Source organism: Oryza brachyantha, chromosome 3 (genome assembly GCF_000231095.2).
Source record: "Oryza brachyantha chromosome 3, ObraRS2, whole genome shotgun sequence".
In the NCBI taxonomy this organism is placed as follows: domain Eukaryota; kingdom Viridiplantae; phylum Streptophyta; class Magnoliopsida; order Poales; family Poaceae; genus Oryza; species Oryza brachyantha.
The window spans coordinates 15,601,254-15,619,332 of record NC_023165.2 but is presented as its reverse complement, the minus strand read 5'-3'; the positions used below and the strand labels follow the sequence as shown (position 1 = coordinate 15,619,332).

General features: G+C 42.1%; 1 protein-coding gene across 7 annotated transcripts; it reads right to left on the bottom strand.

Moving 5' to 3' along the window:
• Nucleotides 1–1,765: 1,765 nt before the first annotated feature.
• LOC102705614 (putative pentatricopeptide repeat-containing protein At5g13230, mitochondrial) lies at nt 1,766–13,516 on the bottom strand. Of its 7 annotated transcripts, XM_040522068.1 has the most exons (12): nt 10,569–13,516; nt 9,798–9,901; nt 5,410–5,472; nt 5,088–5,143; nt 4,905–4,976; nt 4,722–4,827; nt 4,582–4,632; nt 4,145–4,287; nt 3,983–4,069; nt 3,776–3,869; nt 3,142–3,319; nt 1,766–2,085 (listed from the first exon to the last, which is right to left on the bottom strand). In XM_040522068.1, exon 1 carries the CDS (start codon nt 13,346–13,348, stop codon nt 10,829–10,831), a length of 2,520 nt encoding a protein of 839 aa, XP_040378002.1. In that variant the 5' UTR covers nt 13,349–13,516; the 3' UTR covers nt 1,766–2,085; nt 3,142–3,319; nt 3,776–3,869; nt 3,983–4,069; nt 4,145–4,287; nt 4,582–4,632; nt 4,722–4,827; nt 4,905–4,976; nt 5,088–5,143; nt 5,410–5,472; nt 9,798–9,901; nt 10,569–10,828. The 7 variants fall into 7 exon arrangements, 6 of the variants coding, with proteins under 6 accessions (XP_040378002.1, XP_040378004.1, XP_040378003.1 ...); XM_040522070.1 differs by lacking the exon at nt 3,142–3,319; XM_040522069.1 differs by lacking the exon at nt 1,766–2,085 and having other exon boundaries at nt 3,070–3,319; nt 5,397–5,472.
• Between the last annotated feature and the right edge of the window lie 4,563 nt (nt 13,517–18,079).

The following is an 18,079-nucleotide window of genomic DNA, read 5'->3' as shown; positions in this document are numbered from 1 at the left end:
ATCAATAGCGCAGAGCACAATATTTTAATGCATGGTGTTGAACATCCAAATACTCCCTCCATACATAATTAAATGACGTTTCAGACAAACAATTAATAAAGAAAATATGCCAAAATGTTTGTCTGAAACGACAAATAAAGATGACCGGAGGTAGTATCAGATTACCACTTTACGGTCACTGTCACTTTATCTTACATCAACGGAACTCTTAACATCAAAACTACCATTAAAGAAAAAAATTCAATAAGTTTTCAGTGAGGCCAGAAAGTTGTTACTGTACTTCATCTCTGAATGTATATGTTAGGGATATATATCCGATACATTCGTAGGTAGGTTGCATGTTAGATGCAAACAATTCATAGATACAGTTGATCCATGGACCCTTGAACCTAGCACTATGGCTGACATCTCCCCGCTTAACAAGCTTGGTTTGGTGCTTAGGCCGCGTTCGGTTGCTTGAGGTGATAAGTTAACTTACCCGGCGCAGAAAACATGGTAGTAGATTAGTACATGATTAATTAATTATTAATAATTAAAAAAATATAAAATATATTAATATGATTTTTTAAAACAACTTTCCTATAAATTTTTTACAAAAAATACACCGTTTAGCAATTCGGGAAACGTGCACGCAGAAAACAAGAGGGTTAAGTTAACTTATGGCTAGGGGTGAACGCAACCTTAGCCTGAACTAGTAACCACGCACGTGCAAAGCACGTTTTCTGAATTATATTTTGCGTCACACATGTTAATTCTTGATAAAAAGAAGTAAATTCTAAGGTTCCGTACTGCTGAGATAATATGTCTGTTCTAAAAAAAAATGAATGCCTGAATAGTCTTAAGCATGCACCGAAGCTCACAACTTGAATGGCTAAGAATGTTCATGTCCACCAGTTACATGGAATTGACATAACACAGTATGTTAATTATTCATCTAATAGGCTAAATCTAGGAATAATCCGACTAAACTCTTGTCTACCACAAAAGCAAGTTTACAATAAATAGAAAACCCAATCAATGATATGTCCTTTCCTATAATTCATTTTCCGGTGAATAGCTCTTAATATGTCCAGTATACACTAAAAGTGGTCGAGAATAGCCGTAGTCGAGAGAGGGAACGACCGTGGAGAGCATGAAAAAGAAAATCAATAACGTGAAGATATATTTTAGATTGTTCCTTCGAAATAATGTATTCCTTAAAATACAAACTCTTTACCTAGGCTAAAACAATCACAAACTCTTATAAATCAATTGTAAGAACAAGACTAAGGTGGTGTTTAGTTGGTAAAATGAAAATTTTTAGATGTCACATCAGACGTTTAACCGGATATCGGAAGGGGTTTCAGACACGAATAAAAAAACGAATTTCACGGCTCGCCTAGAAACCACGAGACGAATCTTTTGAGCCTAATTAATCTGTCATTAGCACATGTAAGTTACTGTAGCACTTATGGCTAATTATAGACTAATAAGGCTCAAAAGATTTGTCTCACGGTTTCTCCCGTAACTATGTAATTAGTTTTTCGAAACTTCATTGCTGCACTTCTGTTCAAAAATATCTATAGAGTTCATATAGATTTATAACAAGAATTGTAAGCACCAAACACAAGAAAGGATCGGCAATTAATCAAAAAAGATATGGACACATATATAGTTGAATAAAACATATTTCTTAGCAAAATAAAAATCTATGCACTTATTGTCTCTCAAACATCATGCATTTCAGTTTAATGCCAGAATATTAGGATTATACCAACTGGTCAGTTATTAACGGGAAGAAAAACTTATAGTTCTTGTAAAATGACAGAGAAGGTTCAAATTGAGATGTAGTTCATAGGATGCCTGTCTATTCCTCACAGAGAATCCTTCTAAGATGTAACACTACTTGACTCTACAAGACATGCATATTATTTTTTGATAAAATAACTATAACATTATTATTCCTAATATCTTTTCTAAAAATAAATTGAAGGAAATAAAATAGTAAATTTTTGGCTTTAACATGTCTGTCAGTTTTCTTGGCTTCTTCTGCTATGTTCCTGACCGCGCAATGTCGAAGTTATTTACACAAGCTGCTGCTGATCCCTACAAAGAGTATACATGAGGTGCATGCAGTATACATAAAACCATTCAACCAATTTTCAGCCTATTGTATCTAAAGAACCTTATCTTGCATAATGACTACTATCTTAATGTTTTTCTTCATAGTCACAATGACATCATGAGCCTTAAGCTTTTTCTGATTCTGTTAAAAAAAAGAAATGCTGATTATGAATATTTGGTTCAGGTAAATTATGCAAGCTATATAAAATACATAAAGCATGTATGTTGCGAATCCAGTATACCAAATTTATTATAGTGAGGTAGTAAAGATAAAACTTTGGAAAGAACATAGATTAGACCTAACTCCGTTGACTTTGGAAAGAGCTGTGGTATGTCATAAGAGAAACACCAGTACACCACAGTTTAAAACGTGGATATGAGCACAATGATATTTCTAGAGTAGATATTGTTATACTTTTCAATGTTGTATAGATATTTATTAAATTTATTAAAATAGAAAAAGTGTTCACATCATATTTAACTAATGGCTGGGGCGTGACTTGGCACGCCGCCTGGGAGCAGCTAATCCACTCCACGAGTGAATGTAAGGTCCGTATGAAATGGAGCACTGTGAACCAAATGGCAGGAAAGTTGGGGAATTTTCTAGCACACGGGTGTACAACGGATGTATATACATCCGTTGCTTGCATGCTATATAAATAGTCATAAAAAATTATGAAAAAATTTAACAAGATAGTTTAATATAACTTATATCACTCCACCAACATATAAGTTTAAATTCAACTTCTACAAGTTGTAGCAAAAATAACAAAAATAATTATGAATATACGTATACTTAGTTCAGTTTTGGTTTTGTTTTTTTGCTACAACTTATAGGAGTTGAATTTAAACTTGCATGTTTATAGAGTGATATAAATCATATTAATCTATCATGTCAAAAATTTTTATATTTTTTGATGACTATTTATATGACATGCAAATATATGGATTTACATACACCCGTGTGCTAAAAACTGTTTTCCGGGACTACATGCGCCTAATACATGCGCCCAAGTGTACAAGAAAGTTGGGGACTACCTGCGCCGACGGGAAAAGTAGGAGGCTAAAAAAGAAAACTCTAGGTGGCAGTGTTCTCCTTGACGACTGACAGCCCCAACCTTAGATCACGATGTGCCTTGATCTCCTCTTTCAGATAGTGTGAGGAGTGAGCATACGGCCCCTCGAATCGCCGAGCGGTCAATTTCCTTGCGCACACCTGATGTTATAAAATAGGCATAGCCATCGACCTTGTAAGTACCTGGCTTTATTTGAACAGAATCAATAGCTGGTTTCTTAATGTGCTTGATATGAGTGGGCTATGAGGGGTTGTTTGGGTGAGCTTGCAGGATCACAGATATTTATACGTTTGAATCATATTGTTGTGCCTGTAGCACGGGAGAGCCGTAACAATGTCCCTTGTAAAAGGTTTTCTTCTGCTTAGAGTGTATGGACAGTATGTTTGCAGGCGTCTTTGCTATGGCTAGCCTAGAACATTTGTTACTAATAACTAACAATTAATTAATTATGTACTAATCTATAACTACGTTTGCACGTCAGCTGAGTTAAACCCCAGCCGAACACAGTCTCTGTTATATTAAACCAATGGAATACTGAAAACTTTTCCCATGTGAGAGAACAAAGTTTGGAACATGAGAAGAAACAAAGAACATACATCAGAGGAAGCAATAGACTCCAAGTGGGTCATGGGTTCTCCAACATGTTTCAGTCTTCTTGAAGTATAAATCTTGGTTGAAGACCACCTCAGCCTGCAAACCAATGGATGACATATATCACTAAGTAATGCAAATGGGAAAAAAAAGCATTATACTTGTTCAACATCGTACATGAAAAAGAATCTATAAGTACAAAGAGAACTCACCTCCGCACAAATTTTACCCTCCATTGATATAGTTTTAATTGGATATAAAGCACGCAGTCTCAGCAGCAAGGAGAATAGCATCACTCGCTTAAAAAGGTAAACAATAACAATTTAGGATTAAATTATCAGAAGATAATGTCATGAACTGCTCAAACAACTCACCATCAAGTACCATTTGCCACATCCGTAGCCTCTGCACGAGTAGGCCTTAGGTTGTCAGTCATACTGTCCAGAACACGAGTAGCAACAGAAGGCTTTCCAGCCATGTTGCACTTGTGCAGAGCAGTCTTTTGAAATAGAAACGCCTAAATATGGGCAGGCAAAGATGAAACAACAAAACAAACGAAGTGTACAAGTCAAAGAATGTCTCCTTGTCCTTTGTTAAATCAACAGTAATGGACAACGAATTTCTTTTCTCCTTGTCCTTTGTTATAGCTGAAACCATCTAACAATCTCTAAACTGGCCCCAAAAAACTCTGAATTTTCATTATTACTATGCGAGTGGAATGTGAAAAACAACACAGATCCAATTAAGTCAAATACTTAGTAATCGTTAATGATTAATAATGCCTAGAAGGAAATCCACAAGTGCAGCTTACCATTGCCAAAATGGCTGCTGCCATCAATCCAGCCCCAGTGCCCTTAGCTTCCTGTGGAAGGTAAAAGCTAATTAGCACAATTTTTTTGTATAACAATTAGTGTGAGAACTCATGCTTCTGAGAGAGAGAGAGAAAAACACCTTTGTTAATAGGTAAGTAGCCCAAGAAGCATTTGCCGAGAAAATTGGAGCAACGAACACACACACAGTCTCTACTGACAGTGGAATGTTTAGAGAATTTAGCAACCTGTAAAACCAATCAAATTTTAGACACGCCTACAGTACTTATGAAGAGCATACAAGTGCTTTCCTTTGATTACATACCACCAAATGGTTCCAGCTGTCAATGTCAAGCCAGGATACACAGTACCGCCAATCACACGGCCAAGGGGGTATCTAAAACAGAAGAAACAGCAACAGAAATCAACCAAGTATGCATATTACTCATTCTATTTTGCATCGTAATTACACTATACTAATTGATTTCATCTGACTTGAGGCTCTTACCATGTCCTGTCATCAAACCAGTTCCAGAACTCGTAAATCCCATTCTTCGACAAAAACTGTAATATTTAAGGTGCAAATTTTAGATCAGATGCAATCCACAACTGATTCCAGCAAGCATGTCTTTCTCCAATGTAACCATCTGGGCAGCACTACAACTAATCGTCCAACAATAAACAAAAATCTACTGCAAAACCCAAAACCCACTAACATCAGCACTCAAATTTTGCACATAACACTGCAGTTCCCTATGTGCGAGCAGAATTCCTTCTACTTCACAAAAAAAAAACACACACACAGAATAGACGGAACCTCGCAATGTAACCTGAGTGACGTGGAAGTTGAAGTAGGGGTCGAACTCGTGAATCACGCTCTCGTACTTGATCACCTGCACCACAAAACGATAAAAAGGAAACGAAGGGCCGTTCAGGCACCTCGATGAACAGGCGCCTCGACCAGGGTTGGTGGATCAGACATGTCATCACCCCTTGAACCAGGCAACCAGCAAATTAACATGGTAATCCAATCACAACCGAACAAGTTAAACAGCAACAACTGAAGAGATGCAAGGTTGCGAAGGCTAGAACCTGCAACCCCATTCGTGCTACAACAGCACAAGCTAGCCAAATGGGAGAAGCTTTGTTACGCTTTGCATGCCAAATTAACATTCTTATTTGTGTTGCATTGTTTTATCATCAAAAGATGATACCACCAGAAGGCACTAAGGGTGATTGTTGAGTTCGCCTAGTGATCAAATGTTTGAAAATTTTAATTCCATCAATCAAATCTGGCCACTATGGTTGGATGATAATCTGAAGGCGTGCACACGCAAGTCAAAAAACTCATACACGCCCTCCCCCTAGCCCTCGTGCATTGCGTACGTGTTTGACAGAAGAACAAAAAATCAAACGTTTGATCAATGGCAAAGGTGGTGATTGTTTGGATCTTAGGTTTTAGGATAGAATTTCCAGAAAACAGGTTTTATTGATTTTTTTAGAAAACGGCTTTAAGCTGTTAGTCTATTTCATTGACCATGTTTGGATCACATGTCGACTAAAACAAGTTTTACTTGCCTGCCTTTGGTTCATACGCACATGAATAGAAATGTGTTCTTTAATGTTATATGTATTGTCACACCATCCCAGAACACATGATAAGAAAAACATCAAATGCAACAGATTCATTCCTATTAGGCTTCTCTAAGGATGAAATTTCTTCAAATGTTCAAAACCCAGAACCAATTATGACAGTCTTATAAAATTTTTAGTTTGGCTTGTCCTGGTCGGCACTGTCTATGAACGGAGGAATTGCAAAGCAGGCATGGCAGATAGCCCCCAGAACGTAGTTGCCTGAGTTGCCGGCACGCTTTGCAGACGAGCAACAGTGATCACGCTTGCACGGATAGGATTAAAAGTTAGTTAGTTTATTCCTTCTTATTAGCAACAACTTAGTGTTGGTGTATGGCCTATGAGGCCCAGTAGAGCCCATTAGAGGCCCATGTATCAGTGTACTTATCCCCCCTTCCTAGGTTTGGGCCAATGGCAATTCAGAGATTATTCTAACATGGTATCAGACTAGGGTTTCTCCCTGTCTCTCTCTCCTCCCTCTCTCAGCCGCTGGCCACCGGGGGGCCTACCTGCCGCCGCCCCCTCCTCTTCCCACTTCCCTCCTCTCCCACCCTCCTATGCCGCCGCCCTGCCCCACCCGGTGTTGCTCCCGCCACTGGCGCCGCCGCCGCTGCTAGACCGGCCTCGGCTGCCGCGGGCACACGCGCGGGTGCGGGGGAGGGGGGGGTGGGGGGCCACAGCGGGCACTTGCGCCGCCGCCGCCCTGACCGCCGTCGCCGGCACGGCTGGGCCACCGCCCTGCCCCCGGCCGCCCATGCCACCGGCGCGCCGTTGCTGCGGGGTGCCGCCAACGTCGTCACCGCCGCCGGTCTTGCAGACGCGGCTCCTTCCTCCACGTTTGCCCGCCTCGGCCTGCCCCCGGGTTTCTCCTACACCGGCTTGGGCATGCTGCCGGAGCTCCTCGTCGTCGCTCCGCCTCCGCCGATCGTCCCGGACCGCGCTGCCTCTGCGGAGTCCGCCCTCGCGGTGGCTCTTCTCGTGGCAAAGACCGAAGCCTTGGCGGCTCAGGAGCGGGTCTAGGCGGCCGCCCTCGCCTGGAAGCGTGAGCGCGCCGAGGCGGATGCCCTCGCTCGCCGGGTTGCCGAGGCGGAGCACTTCCTGCACCTCTCAGTCGGGCCTCCGTCGATTGTCCACGTCGCCGACACCGTCGCCTCGTCCTCTCGCCCGCCCTAGCCCGATGCTCCACACCGCCTCGACTCGAGTGACCCGATGGTCGCCCAGCTACACCTCCAGGCAGTCGGGGTCCAGAACATTCGGACTCTAGTCTCCGTCGTCCTCGACACCTCGTCCACCTCTTACGGCCGATAGCGGGACCAGGTCCTCCTCGCCCTTCGTCGCTACGCCCTCAAGGATCACATCCTTGCCAATGCTCCTGTTCAGGCGCGGGACGGGATCTAGCTGCACCTCAACATCATCGTCCTATCTTGGATCTTTGGGACCATCTCCCTCAATCTCCAGGACATCGTCCGGACCCCCGGAGGCACCGCTCGCCAGGCCTGGCTAGCTCTTGAGGGCCAGTTCCTCGGCAACGCCGAGGCTCGGGCTCTCCAGCTAGACGCACAGTTCCGCACCTTCGTGCAGGGGTACCTCTCCGTTGGTGAGTACTACCGACGGATGAAGGGCATGGCGGATGCTCTTCATGACCTTGACTGTCCGGTGAGCGACCGGATCCTGGTGCTGCATGTCTTCCCTCCTCACTCAGGACCTGGCTCAAGGGTCTCAACAGCAACTACGACCTCCTCAGGACCTGGCTCCCTCGATAGCAACCCTTCCCCACCTTCCCCCCACAGTCTGAGAAACAACTTCCAGCATCGGCTGCAGACAAAGGGAGCTGGGGGACGGGGAAAATACATAGACAGCCACCGGAAGCCAACCGACTCAGTTGATCATCGAGAGCACAGCGCCTTCCTCAACCTGTGGCTCGAGAGATTTGTATTATGCGGGCAGACCCTTGGGCCCACGACCAATATGGAGTGCCTAGCAGAGTCTCTGGTCGATGGCAACGTCCTCCCCTTAGGTCGATTCTTGTTGGGTGCAGTATATCAGATGCTTCATCAAGTGGCATCGAAGCTATCAGCTGGTCAACCTGTTGGGCATGTAGCCGGTCCCTGGTGGTTCTTGCAGCTTTGGTTGAGATTATACTATTCTAAGGTTCTAGAACTATCAGCCCTTACCAACTGCAGGTTCCCACCGGACTACCAAGAGTCAGACTCGCCCATCACTCAAAGATGCATGTTATTCGGAGAAGCACTCTCCTCTTTCCTAGGCCACCGAATGTCCGTCTCCCGACTGGCCCATATCTTTGGCATCTGCTACTCGGGCCCGAACCAGAAGCCTGCACATGGTTTGCCTACAATGGCTATGATGAATTTGAAGTACCGAGTAACATGTTCCTCGGAGAAGTTTTTCCAGACAAGTGCTCCTGGGAGACTTTCATGACTGTTGCCACACCTTGTTTGCTCCCAGTGAGTTTTCACATGGGCCGATCCGCAAAGCCATCATACGAATTCTATCACCCGGCATTAGCCGCACGTCAATTTGGATGTGGGCAAGGAGTAGCTGATTTATTCTTTGCCGGGAAAATAGAAATGAGGGGATCCGCTAACTCTGCCCTGGAGTATGACAGAATCAACAAGCTGGCCGATACCATTCAGTTTGGATCGGTATCTCAGTTTCGATACGGCGTCTGCACCCTCCACGAGTTTGATGATTGGTGGAGCAAGATCTGTCAGCATCTGTTTGCTGTACCCGTCGGTTTCTTCTGCAACAGGATTGATTCCTAGGGTTGGGCCAATGACAATTCAGAGATTATTCTAACACTTAGTCATTGTATGCCTATTAAAGGGCTAAGGATTCATGAATAAAGTAAGCAATTGATCCAATCTATTTCTCATCTCCCTTTCTCTGTTCTCTCATCCCTTGTTATCGCTATCGCCATCACGGGCAGGGCAGCTAGAGGCTGCCCAAGCCTCGGCCACTGGTGACTCATTCATATCCAATTCGATCTCTCGCTAGCGCCCATAACATATTTGCAAAGTCCTACTACACTTGGGAAATATGAAATGTTTTAAACGAGGTTTTGATGCCTTACTGCCTCAATATCAATATTTGAATTATGATATCAATTTTGAACTCACCTAACAATTTCTCAGATTTTATTTTATCTTTTTCAAATTATTCTGGGCAAACTGATGTATCATGCATTACTATATCAAACCTGCACTGACTAAATAGTCATAATAGTGTTATCATCTGCAGAACAGAGTTTATTATAATAGAGCAACCAGAGCTAAACCTAAGGAGAACAATCAGAAATAATAAAATAAACACTTCATAAAAATGCAATCATTTAGCAAGCTTTGTTGTACTATATTCAGAAGATAGCAGTAAAGAAAACTAATAAAAAATGATCCCACAGCAAGCATAAACAGAATACACAACACTTAATGTCCCCGTCAATCCTAGAGTAGCTATCACTAGTCACATTTTTCCAGTTAACACCAAACCCATTTGCGGTTCATTATTAGACATTTTTGAGTTTTGAATAGAAAAGGTACTTGACACAGATTGAATTGAAATAATTGACCTGTGTTAAAACTTCCCTAAAAGGAACAATCATGATGTCGATAGATTGGACAGTTCTGGCATATCAAGATGGAAATTTGATCTTCACTAATCTTGAAATTTTGCCTGCAACATGGGAGGTACACCTTAGTAATTATTCATTAAAATCAAATTGATAATTGCATTATCATCATATATTCCCAAGCTCAGCAGCAGCTAAGCTGATAGATGCACAACATAGCACATGAAAGTCCATGGTATTATTCAGTAGCACTGTTGCATTCACAGCCTTAACAAGTGCAAAAACAACGCATTAAAATCTAATAGAGGGTCTTGTGTCAACTGATTTATACTCCAGGAGAAGGGGACTCATAGTAATAAACAAAGAAAGGACTGGTGCTCAAATTAAAGGTGCTCTGCCATTTATATTACTGGCATCAATTATGTTAATTACTATCAATATGAAGTCATGGCTTGGTGCTTTGTGCTCTGTGGCATACCATCAATTATGCTAATTTATTAGTTATAAAAGCTCTTTCATGAACATCACTGGCATGGCATAGTGCTTTGTGCTGTAGCATCAATTATGCTAATTACTATAAATATGAAGGCCAGTGCAAGTGTCAATTGTCCAATGCAGTTACTAGAGTACTTAAATAAAAGCTGTCTACCAACTTGATGTAATCATGAAGAAAGAAAAATCAGTCATTCATCCATAAGGTTCAACAGTTAATTTGATGAAATTCACTAATATTCAAATCAATAACAAAAAAAGTGTTTAGGTAACACTAACCATTAAAATAAAGTTCTTTTTCGTAATGGTATTCTCATGGGTTAGCCAAGTATGATATGATATCTCTTCTCCAGTGCCTTGAAGATAGCTGAAACTTAACATAAGTACAACGTCAAAGCCATGTCATCTAAAACAATAGTTTCCAGTGCCTTGAATATAGGCATGATAACTTGGATTCCTATAAGACTGCCATTTTGCCAAACACATTATACCACATATAACTTGTGTAGATTCCTTTAACACATCAACGAACAAAAATATCACCAATAGTCACCACACGAGCACTTTCCCTCCTCAAAATGATGGAAGCGATTTATGTCCCTCACGATGATTTCTCGTTTAACTATTTTAGATATCAAAGTAAATGCAGTATGGCAATCCAAACAGGAACGCAAATTCTTCAATATCCTTATCGGATGCCCAGGAGGTGTCATTACAAGGCCATATGCTAAAGCCAGCCTCTCACTGTGCACCCATAGCATCCGAGCCTTTTGTTCCTCATCTACATCGTGCAACACTACATTAATCTCAGGAATATAACCTTCCCTGCTTGTTTTAACATTGAGCCATTCCAGCATTGCATTTATCACCCGCATATCTGGATGGTCCACTGATCCCACTGAAAAGGCATGAACTTCACCCTTGATCTCAACCCAACTAAGACCAGGTGTCTTCCTTACACCAAAATTCCTCATTGATTTCCTGAAAAGGGCAACTTGATCCAAGCTTCCAGCTGCAGCATACATATTTGATAGTAAGACATAGGTCGTTTCATCTAGCGGTTCAAGCTCAAGTATCTTTTCTGCAGAAAATCTTCCCAGAGCCAACTTCTTATGGACTATACAAGAGCTAAGCAATGCACGCCAAACCATAGCAGATGGTGCTGAAGGAATATCTCCAATGAATTTTAGAGCATCATTCAGATAGCCAGCTCGTCCTAGAAGCCTAACGATGCATGTATAATGCTCCATAGATGGTTTGATGCCATGATCAATCCTCATAGAATCGAACAGAGAGAATCCCTGATTTACTAATCCTGTGCTACTGCAGACAGAGAGCAAAGCAACAAAGGTGATATCATTAGCTTCAATGTTGCTTCTATTCATCCTGTCAAAAAGTTCTAGAGCATCTGTCGCTTGACCATGCAGTGCGTATCCTGAGATTATTGCATTCCATGAAACCACATCACATTCCTTTAAATTTTGAAATACCATGCGAGCATCCCTCATATATCCACACTTAGCATATGCATCAATAAGTGAATTGCCAATGACAGTGTCATTATTAAATGTGGACTTCTCAATTAAACAGTGAATCTGACCAGCGTGTTTTATAGATGCTGTGCTTGCACAAGCTCGGAGCACACTAGAGTATGTAACTTGAGTGCAAGGCATCTGAGCAGCTCGCATCTCGCAGAATACACTCAATGCATCTTCTCCAAAACCAGACTGACTGAAGCCAACAACAATTGTGTTCCAGCTCACCTCATTGGCATCTCGCAATGATGAGAAGACCTTAAGTGAACTTTCCATGTCGTTGCACTTGGCATAGAGATCCATTAGTGCATTGCCAACAAAAAGATCAGACTCATGTCCTACCTTTATAGCATGGTTATGAATTTCCTTGCCAAGATCCAACTGAACCATGTTAGTACAAGCTTGCAGAACACTAGAAAGACTATATTCATTGGGCAGCACAGAAGACCGCATCATTCGGAAGAATATTTCAAAAGCTTGTCCATTCTGATTGCTCTGTGCATATCGGGATATCATGAAACTCAGAAGTACCACATCATCATAGGGAATCATCTCAAAAGCCAAGCGTGCATCCTTAACATCCCCACATTTGGCATACATATCAAGCAAAGAACCACCAACATGAGGGTTGGTGTCGTGAAGGGTTTTTACAGCGCAACCATGGATGGTCTTGCCTAGCACAACTGATGGCAAGCAAACTGCCGCTTTGAGCATGCTGGTAAGTGCAAAAGGGTTAGGCTTACAACCCAACATCCTCATCTTGGAAAAGACCCAAAAGGCATTCTCTGGATAGTCATTTTCAGAATAGCAAGAAAGCATCACAGTCCAAACAACAACATCCTTGTGCACGATCCCATTAAACACATGTTCCGCATCACTGACAAGCCCACACAAGGAGTAGGCATCAATCAGCCCTGAACCAACAAAGGCGTTGTGATCATGGCCCAGCTTGCATGCACAAGCATGCACACCCCCAGCAAGCCCTGGTGCATCCATGGCAGTAGCCAGCTTCAACATGATGGTGAGCACGAATTGGTTCACCTCATGTCCCTCCCACCGCATCCTCCTGAACAGAGCCACAGCAGCCTCAAACTCACCGCGCTGAGAGTGGGACTGGACAAGTGTGACGAAGGACACCATGTTGCGCTCAGGCATTCGGTCGAACAGCCTGTGTGCGCTGACAAAGGGGCCAACCTTCCCGTACATGTTGAGCAGGACGTTGGTGCAGAAGAGGTCCAGGCGCTCCACCCCTCCGCGCCGCACTATGTAGCCGTGCACCGCGCGGCCGCCGCGGGCATCACCGCGCTCGATGCAGCCCTGCAGCTGCCTGGCGCACGCGAAGGGGTCCACCACGGGGCCAGGGGTCGGGGGCAGCGCGAGCGAGGTGAGCTCCTCCTCCAGCCACTGCAGCGTTGCCGCTGCATTGGCTGCGAACCCACGGCGGCATGAGGCCACGGGGCAGGAGAAGGCACGAAGGAGGCGGCGACGGTTCAGTGGCCGGAGCATCCATCCGCCCAATCGCATATTAGGTGACTGCCAGTCTCCCACGAGTGGTGAGCGGGCGGCTACCCCGGCTAGCTGGAGACCTGGACTGGAGCTGGAGTAGCTGCTGGAGCAAGCGGCGGGCGCAGCACCGTGCAGGGCAGCGCCGCAGCGGACCGGCGGCAGGCACACCGCTTGCAAGTAGGTGGGTGCGCACCTCGCACAGTCAGTAGTCGGCGGGTGCGCGCGGCGGTGGAGCCGTGGGCAGCGAGGCGGCGAGCCGGCGAGGGCGCGAGACTGAGGCGCCGCCGCGCCGGGCGCGTGCGAGGTGAGACCGCGAGCAGAAGGAAGGCAGTCACGCAGCCACTTTGCCCAGGCAGGTACCTGCCGGGACATTTAACTATTTGCCACTCTTACTGCCGGGACATTTAACTATTTGCCACTCTTACGAGTGTCTTAACTTTTTACCATTCTCATATGTCTATGACATATGGATCCGGGTCCATATGTCATAGACATATAAGATTAAGACCACTCATAAGAGTGGCAGATGGTTAAATTTCCCGTAGTTATTTCTGATTGGCTAATTCTGATTGACTGATTCCTGAATTCCTAAACCTATATGGCTCTAAAGCCATCTCATCGATACGATTACCTAGAGTAATATGTTATTAAATAGTTTGAAACTATAATAAAATACCGCTCTCTCAATGTATAACTTCATCTATTTGTTGTTTGATAGGTTACATACAAGACACAATCTATCCAGGTAACAATGCATAGAATGTTTTATCTCTATGAAACTCATTTCATCTCTCTTTTTATTAATACTTTGCCACATCATAAAAAATGTCGACATGACACTATATTTATTGCCCATAAGACTCATTGAGATTGGCCTAATACTATTCTAAAATGTAAATAGATGCTCTAAATTTGTATGTCAAATTGTCAGTAGTTCAAGTTCAACGATTGAAAATTAGCATTTGTTTATCTGTTTATTTTTAGATTGTCCAACATGTCAAAGAGAACCTTGCTCACTTATTTTTCTAGTTCAAGCAACACAAATAGCAGCAATTCTCTATTCTCTTCCTAAGTCTCTAAATTTTTCAATTCAAAATAACTATGCATGATTATTTGCCAATTTATCATTTACTTTGTATAGATTACTACTCATGAAAAATAATAGACGATTGGACGTCACACTATCTATGGACCATTGCTTTTTCGGTATGGAGAAAATTCCCTACATATCATTAATTTGATTTTTTGTACTTAGAACTAGACATGTAGCTAATTTACATATCAGCCATGTTTCAATTTATGTTAGCCTACTTTGTTCAGCCCCCTATTATTTTTTGCTGGATCCACCCCTGTCACCAATGAATTATGTCCATCTATTGGTGGAAATCCTGATAGGGTTCAGGTTTAGAAGGTTGCTAAGGGAATCAACGGTTGAGAGAGGAGCTAAGGGAAACAGACGGCTGGATTTCATTTTAGGTGGACGAGTGGACTGGGCCAAAATATATAAACGAGAGTGATCTCGTTGGCTTCTTCTCCAATGCGGCCTAAATAGCCTTTTTTCCAGTTGTATTTAACCTCCACACCCTTCTTCCAGCCAAAAATAAAAAACATCTAGCCCCCACATCTTACACATCCATAGAAGAAAAATTTTAGTGGGGCCTTAGGGGGGGTCTCCATGGTCCAGACGCCGGTAGTAGGGGCTGAAGACCCCCGCGCCCTATGCCAAATCTGTCCCTGGTTGGTGAATCCAGTTTCAGGAGGGGCTGGCGCGAGAGACGAAGGAGGAAAGCATTGGTTGCGTGGTGCCACCGTTCTCTATTGGGGAAAAGGAAGACAGTTAGATACGGGGTTGACAAAACCGCAGTTACCGCGACGGTAACCGCGCGCTTTGTAGGGGCACGGTAACGTTAAGTCGCGGTAAGGGCATATGAATTTAAGCCGAATTCAAAAATAGAGAAAATTTGAAACAAAAAATATATGTGGTAGAGGTTGATTTGTAGTGATGTTTGGTGAAAGAAATAGATGAAAAAACAAGTTTAAAGGCAAGAACAAAGCGAAAACAAAACAAAAAATGTCACTTGTGTTCTATGTTAATTGCATGTAGTTTCCACTTGTTAGGGTTAGGCAATAGTTACTATTTAAATTATCATAAGGTTAAGATTATATAAAAAATAAAAATCATAGTTATCACTCGTTAGGTAAAAGTTACTATTTAAATTATGTGTAGGCATACATTTACTTTTTAGGGATATGTATGTATGGCTTTCGTGGAACAGCGAGATGGACATCTCTGTGACAAGTAGTAGTGCTAAGTAGATGTGCATACCCTCAATGGCATTACTTTTAACCTTTGTATATTTATGATGACCCACTCAGTAGAATTTGGCAAGATGTAAATATTTTTGTGTCTCAAAGTAGGTACGGACCTACTATTTTTATGGGTGACCTGAATGAACTTATGGATCCTAGTGAGAAGTTTGGCTGTAATCCTCCTAATTGCACTTGCATTTCCTTCTTTTGTCATCATGTGATGAATCTGGTTCTCTTGGATATGGGTTTAATGATCCAGCTTACACCTCGATAAATAAAACAACTGGTAGGGATTTGGTTTATGAGAGACTTGATAGATGCTTGGCTCATGTTGAATGGTGTGCTAAATGTCCTAACACCACACTTTATCATCTTCCCTTGATATATGGGGATCATGCTCCAATTTTGGTTTTACTTAACCCCAAATGCAGGGAACCCAAAAAAAAAAATCCTTCAAATTTGAAAACTGGTGTTTAATGGAGGAAGATTATCAGGATTATGTGATCAATACATGGAACAAATTCAATAATTGATCCTTCGTCAACAAAGTCAGTAATCTAAGCAATTGCCTAACCAAATGGAGGCCTAACCAAATGGAGGAAGAAGAAGAAACCTCTTCAACACCAAATTGCTACCACAGAATATGAAAATCCAGTGCAGCAGTGACATGCATCGCTTGGTGGATAAAGAAAAAGAGTTAATAGACATCTATGACTCTCTAATGCAAAAGATTTATGAGTTTCACAGGCAGAGAGCCAAAAAAACACTGGGGGGTAGAAGGGGACAGAAAAGAATAGTTTCTTTTAGCAAGCCGCTATTAAGCGAAAAAGGAAAAATAGAATTTCTTCAATTATGATATATGGTTCCCTGATCAACTAACCTAGATGACATTGCAGCTACTTTTAATCAATTATTTCTTTAGTCTTTTTTGTTTAAACAGATCAAACAGGGACACATTGTTTTATACTCCTCAGAACAAGGGTGATGATGTGAATTGTCAAGCTCCAGAGGAAGAATAAATTTGGCAAACAATTAAGGGGCTTTTGCAAATTTGTTACTAGTTTTTTTTTAAATTGCAAGAATGCCACTAGAATGACAGTTTTAATGACATTTGTGTAATTTTTTAGTAACATTTTTACAATAATGTTTCGGCAAATTTGTAATGGTCCTAATAATTAATGATACGAGGAGAAATGCTGCCCCGAGTCCAGATGGGCTAAACGTGGCGTTCTAATAGCAGCCTAGAGCTGGATAAAAACATATCTGATGGGCTTGGTCAAAAACTTCTATGAAACAGGTTACCACCATCCTTCTCTCAACAGAACTAGCATTTCCAAAAGAAACAAGGCCTACCTCTCCAGTGGATTTTCGGCCTGTTAATCTATGCAATGTTCCATACAAAATCATCGCAATATCATTGGCCAACAGAATTAAAGGTAAACTTCCTAATTTAATCAATCATACTCAACATGCTTTCATTCCTGGTAGAAGAATTCCTAACAATATTATTATGGCCCAAGAAGTTGTTCATTCCTCCCGTCCCAATTCCTTTAAACTAATGCCTTCTTGCTTAAAATTGATCTCTCCAAAGCCTTCGACATAATCGAGTGGGACTTTATTGCTATAGCTATGCATAAAAAAGTGTTTCGTAGCAATTTCATAGATCTGATTCTTGCTTGTATTTAAAATTCCCTCCTTTGCATCAATGAACAACCATATGGTGAGTTCAACGCCAATAGAGGTATTCGGCAGGGTTGTCCCCTCTCCCTATCTTTTCGTGTTAGATTTAATGAACTCTTGGATTTACTTAATAAAGCTTTGACTAATCATAATTTCAAAGGTGTTAAGCTGGGAAGCAATGGTCCTACTATCCATTCTTTACTCTATGCAAATGACCTAATCATCACAGGTCTAGCAACAAGGAGGAAGCAAGGCAAATCAAGAACATTATTGAGGATTTCTGTAGCCACTCAGGTCAGACACCAGATTGAGACAAATTCTCTTAAGTAAGGCCACTCCTACTCAAACTCAACATCTTATCAAGCAAAATTTTCCGGTTTCAACTATTGATCTTAACACCAAACATCTAGTCCACCCTCATGTTCGTGTCATCCAAAAATATAGCTTCAACCTACGCATTTATTATAGACAAATTCAAATACAGGCTTAATAGCCTTAATAGCAGCTTTGGTCGCTTAACTCTCACCATATCAGTGTTTGCTTCCTTGCCTGTTTACTATATGACCACTACTATTTTGCAAATAAAAAAAATCATTGCTAAGCTTACTTCTATTATTAGAACCTTTTGGTGGATAGGGAATTAAGGACAAAGAAAAAAACTCTTTATTTGAAATCCTGGAACAAAATTTGTAGGCCTATAAGGCATTCTCAGTGGCCCTTTCATTTGCCATTAATTAAGTGCCGCATCAGATTTTTTTG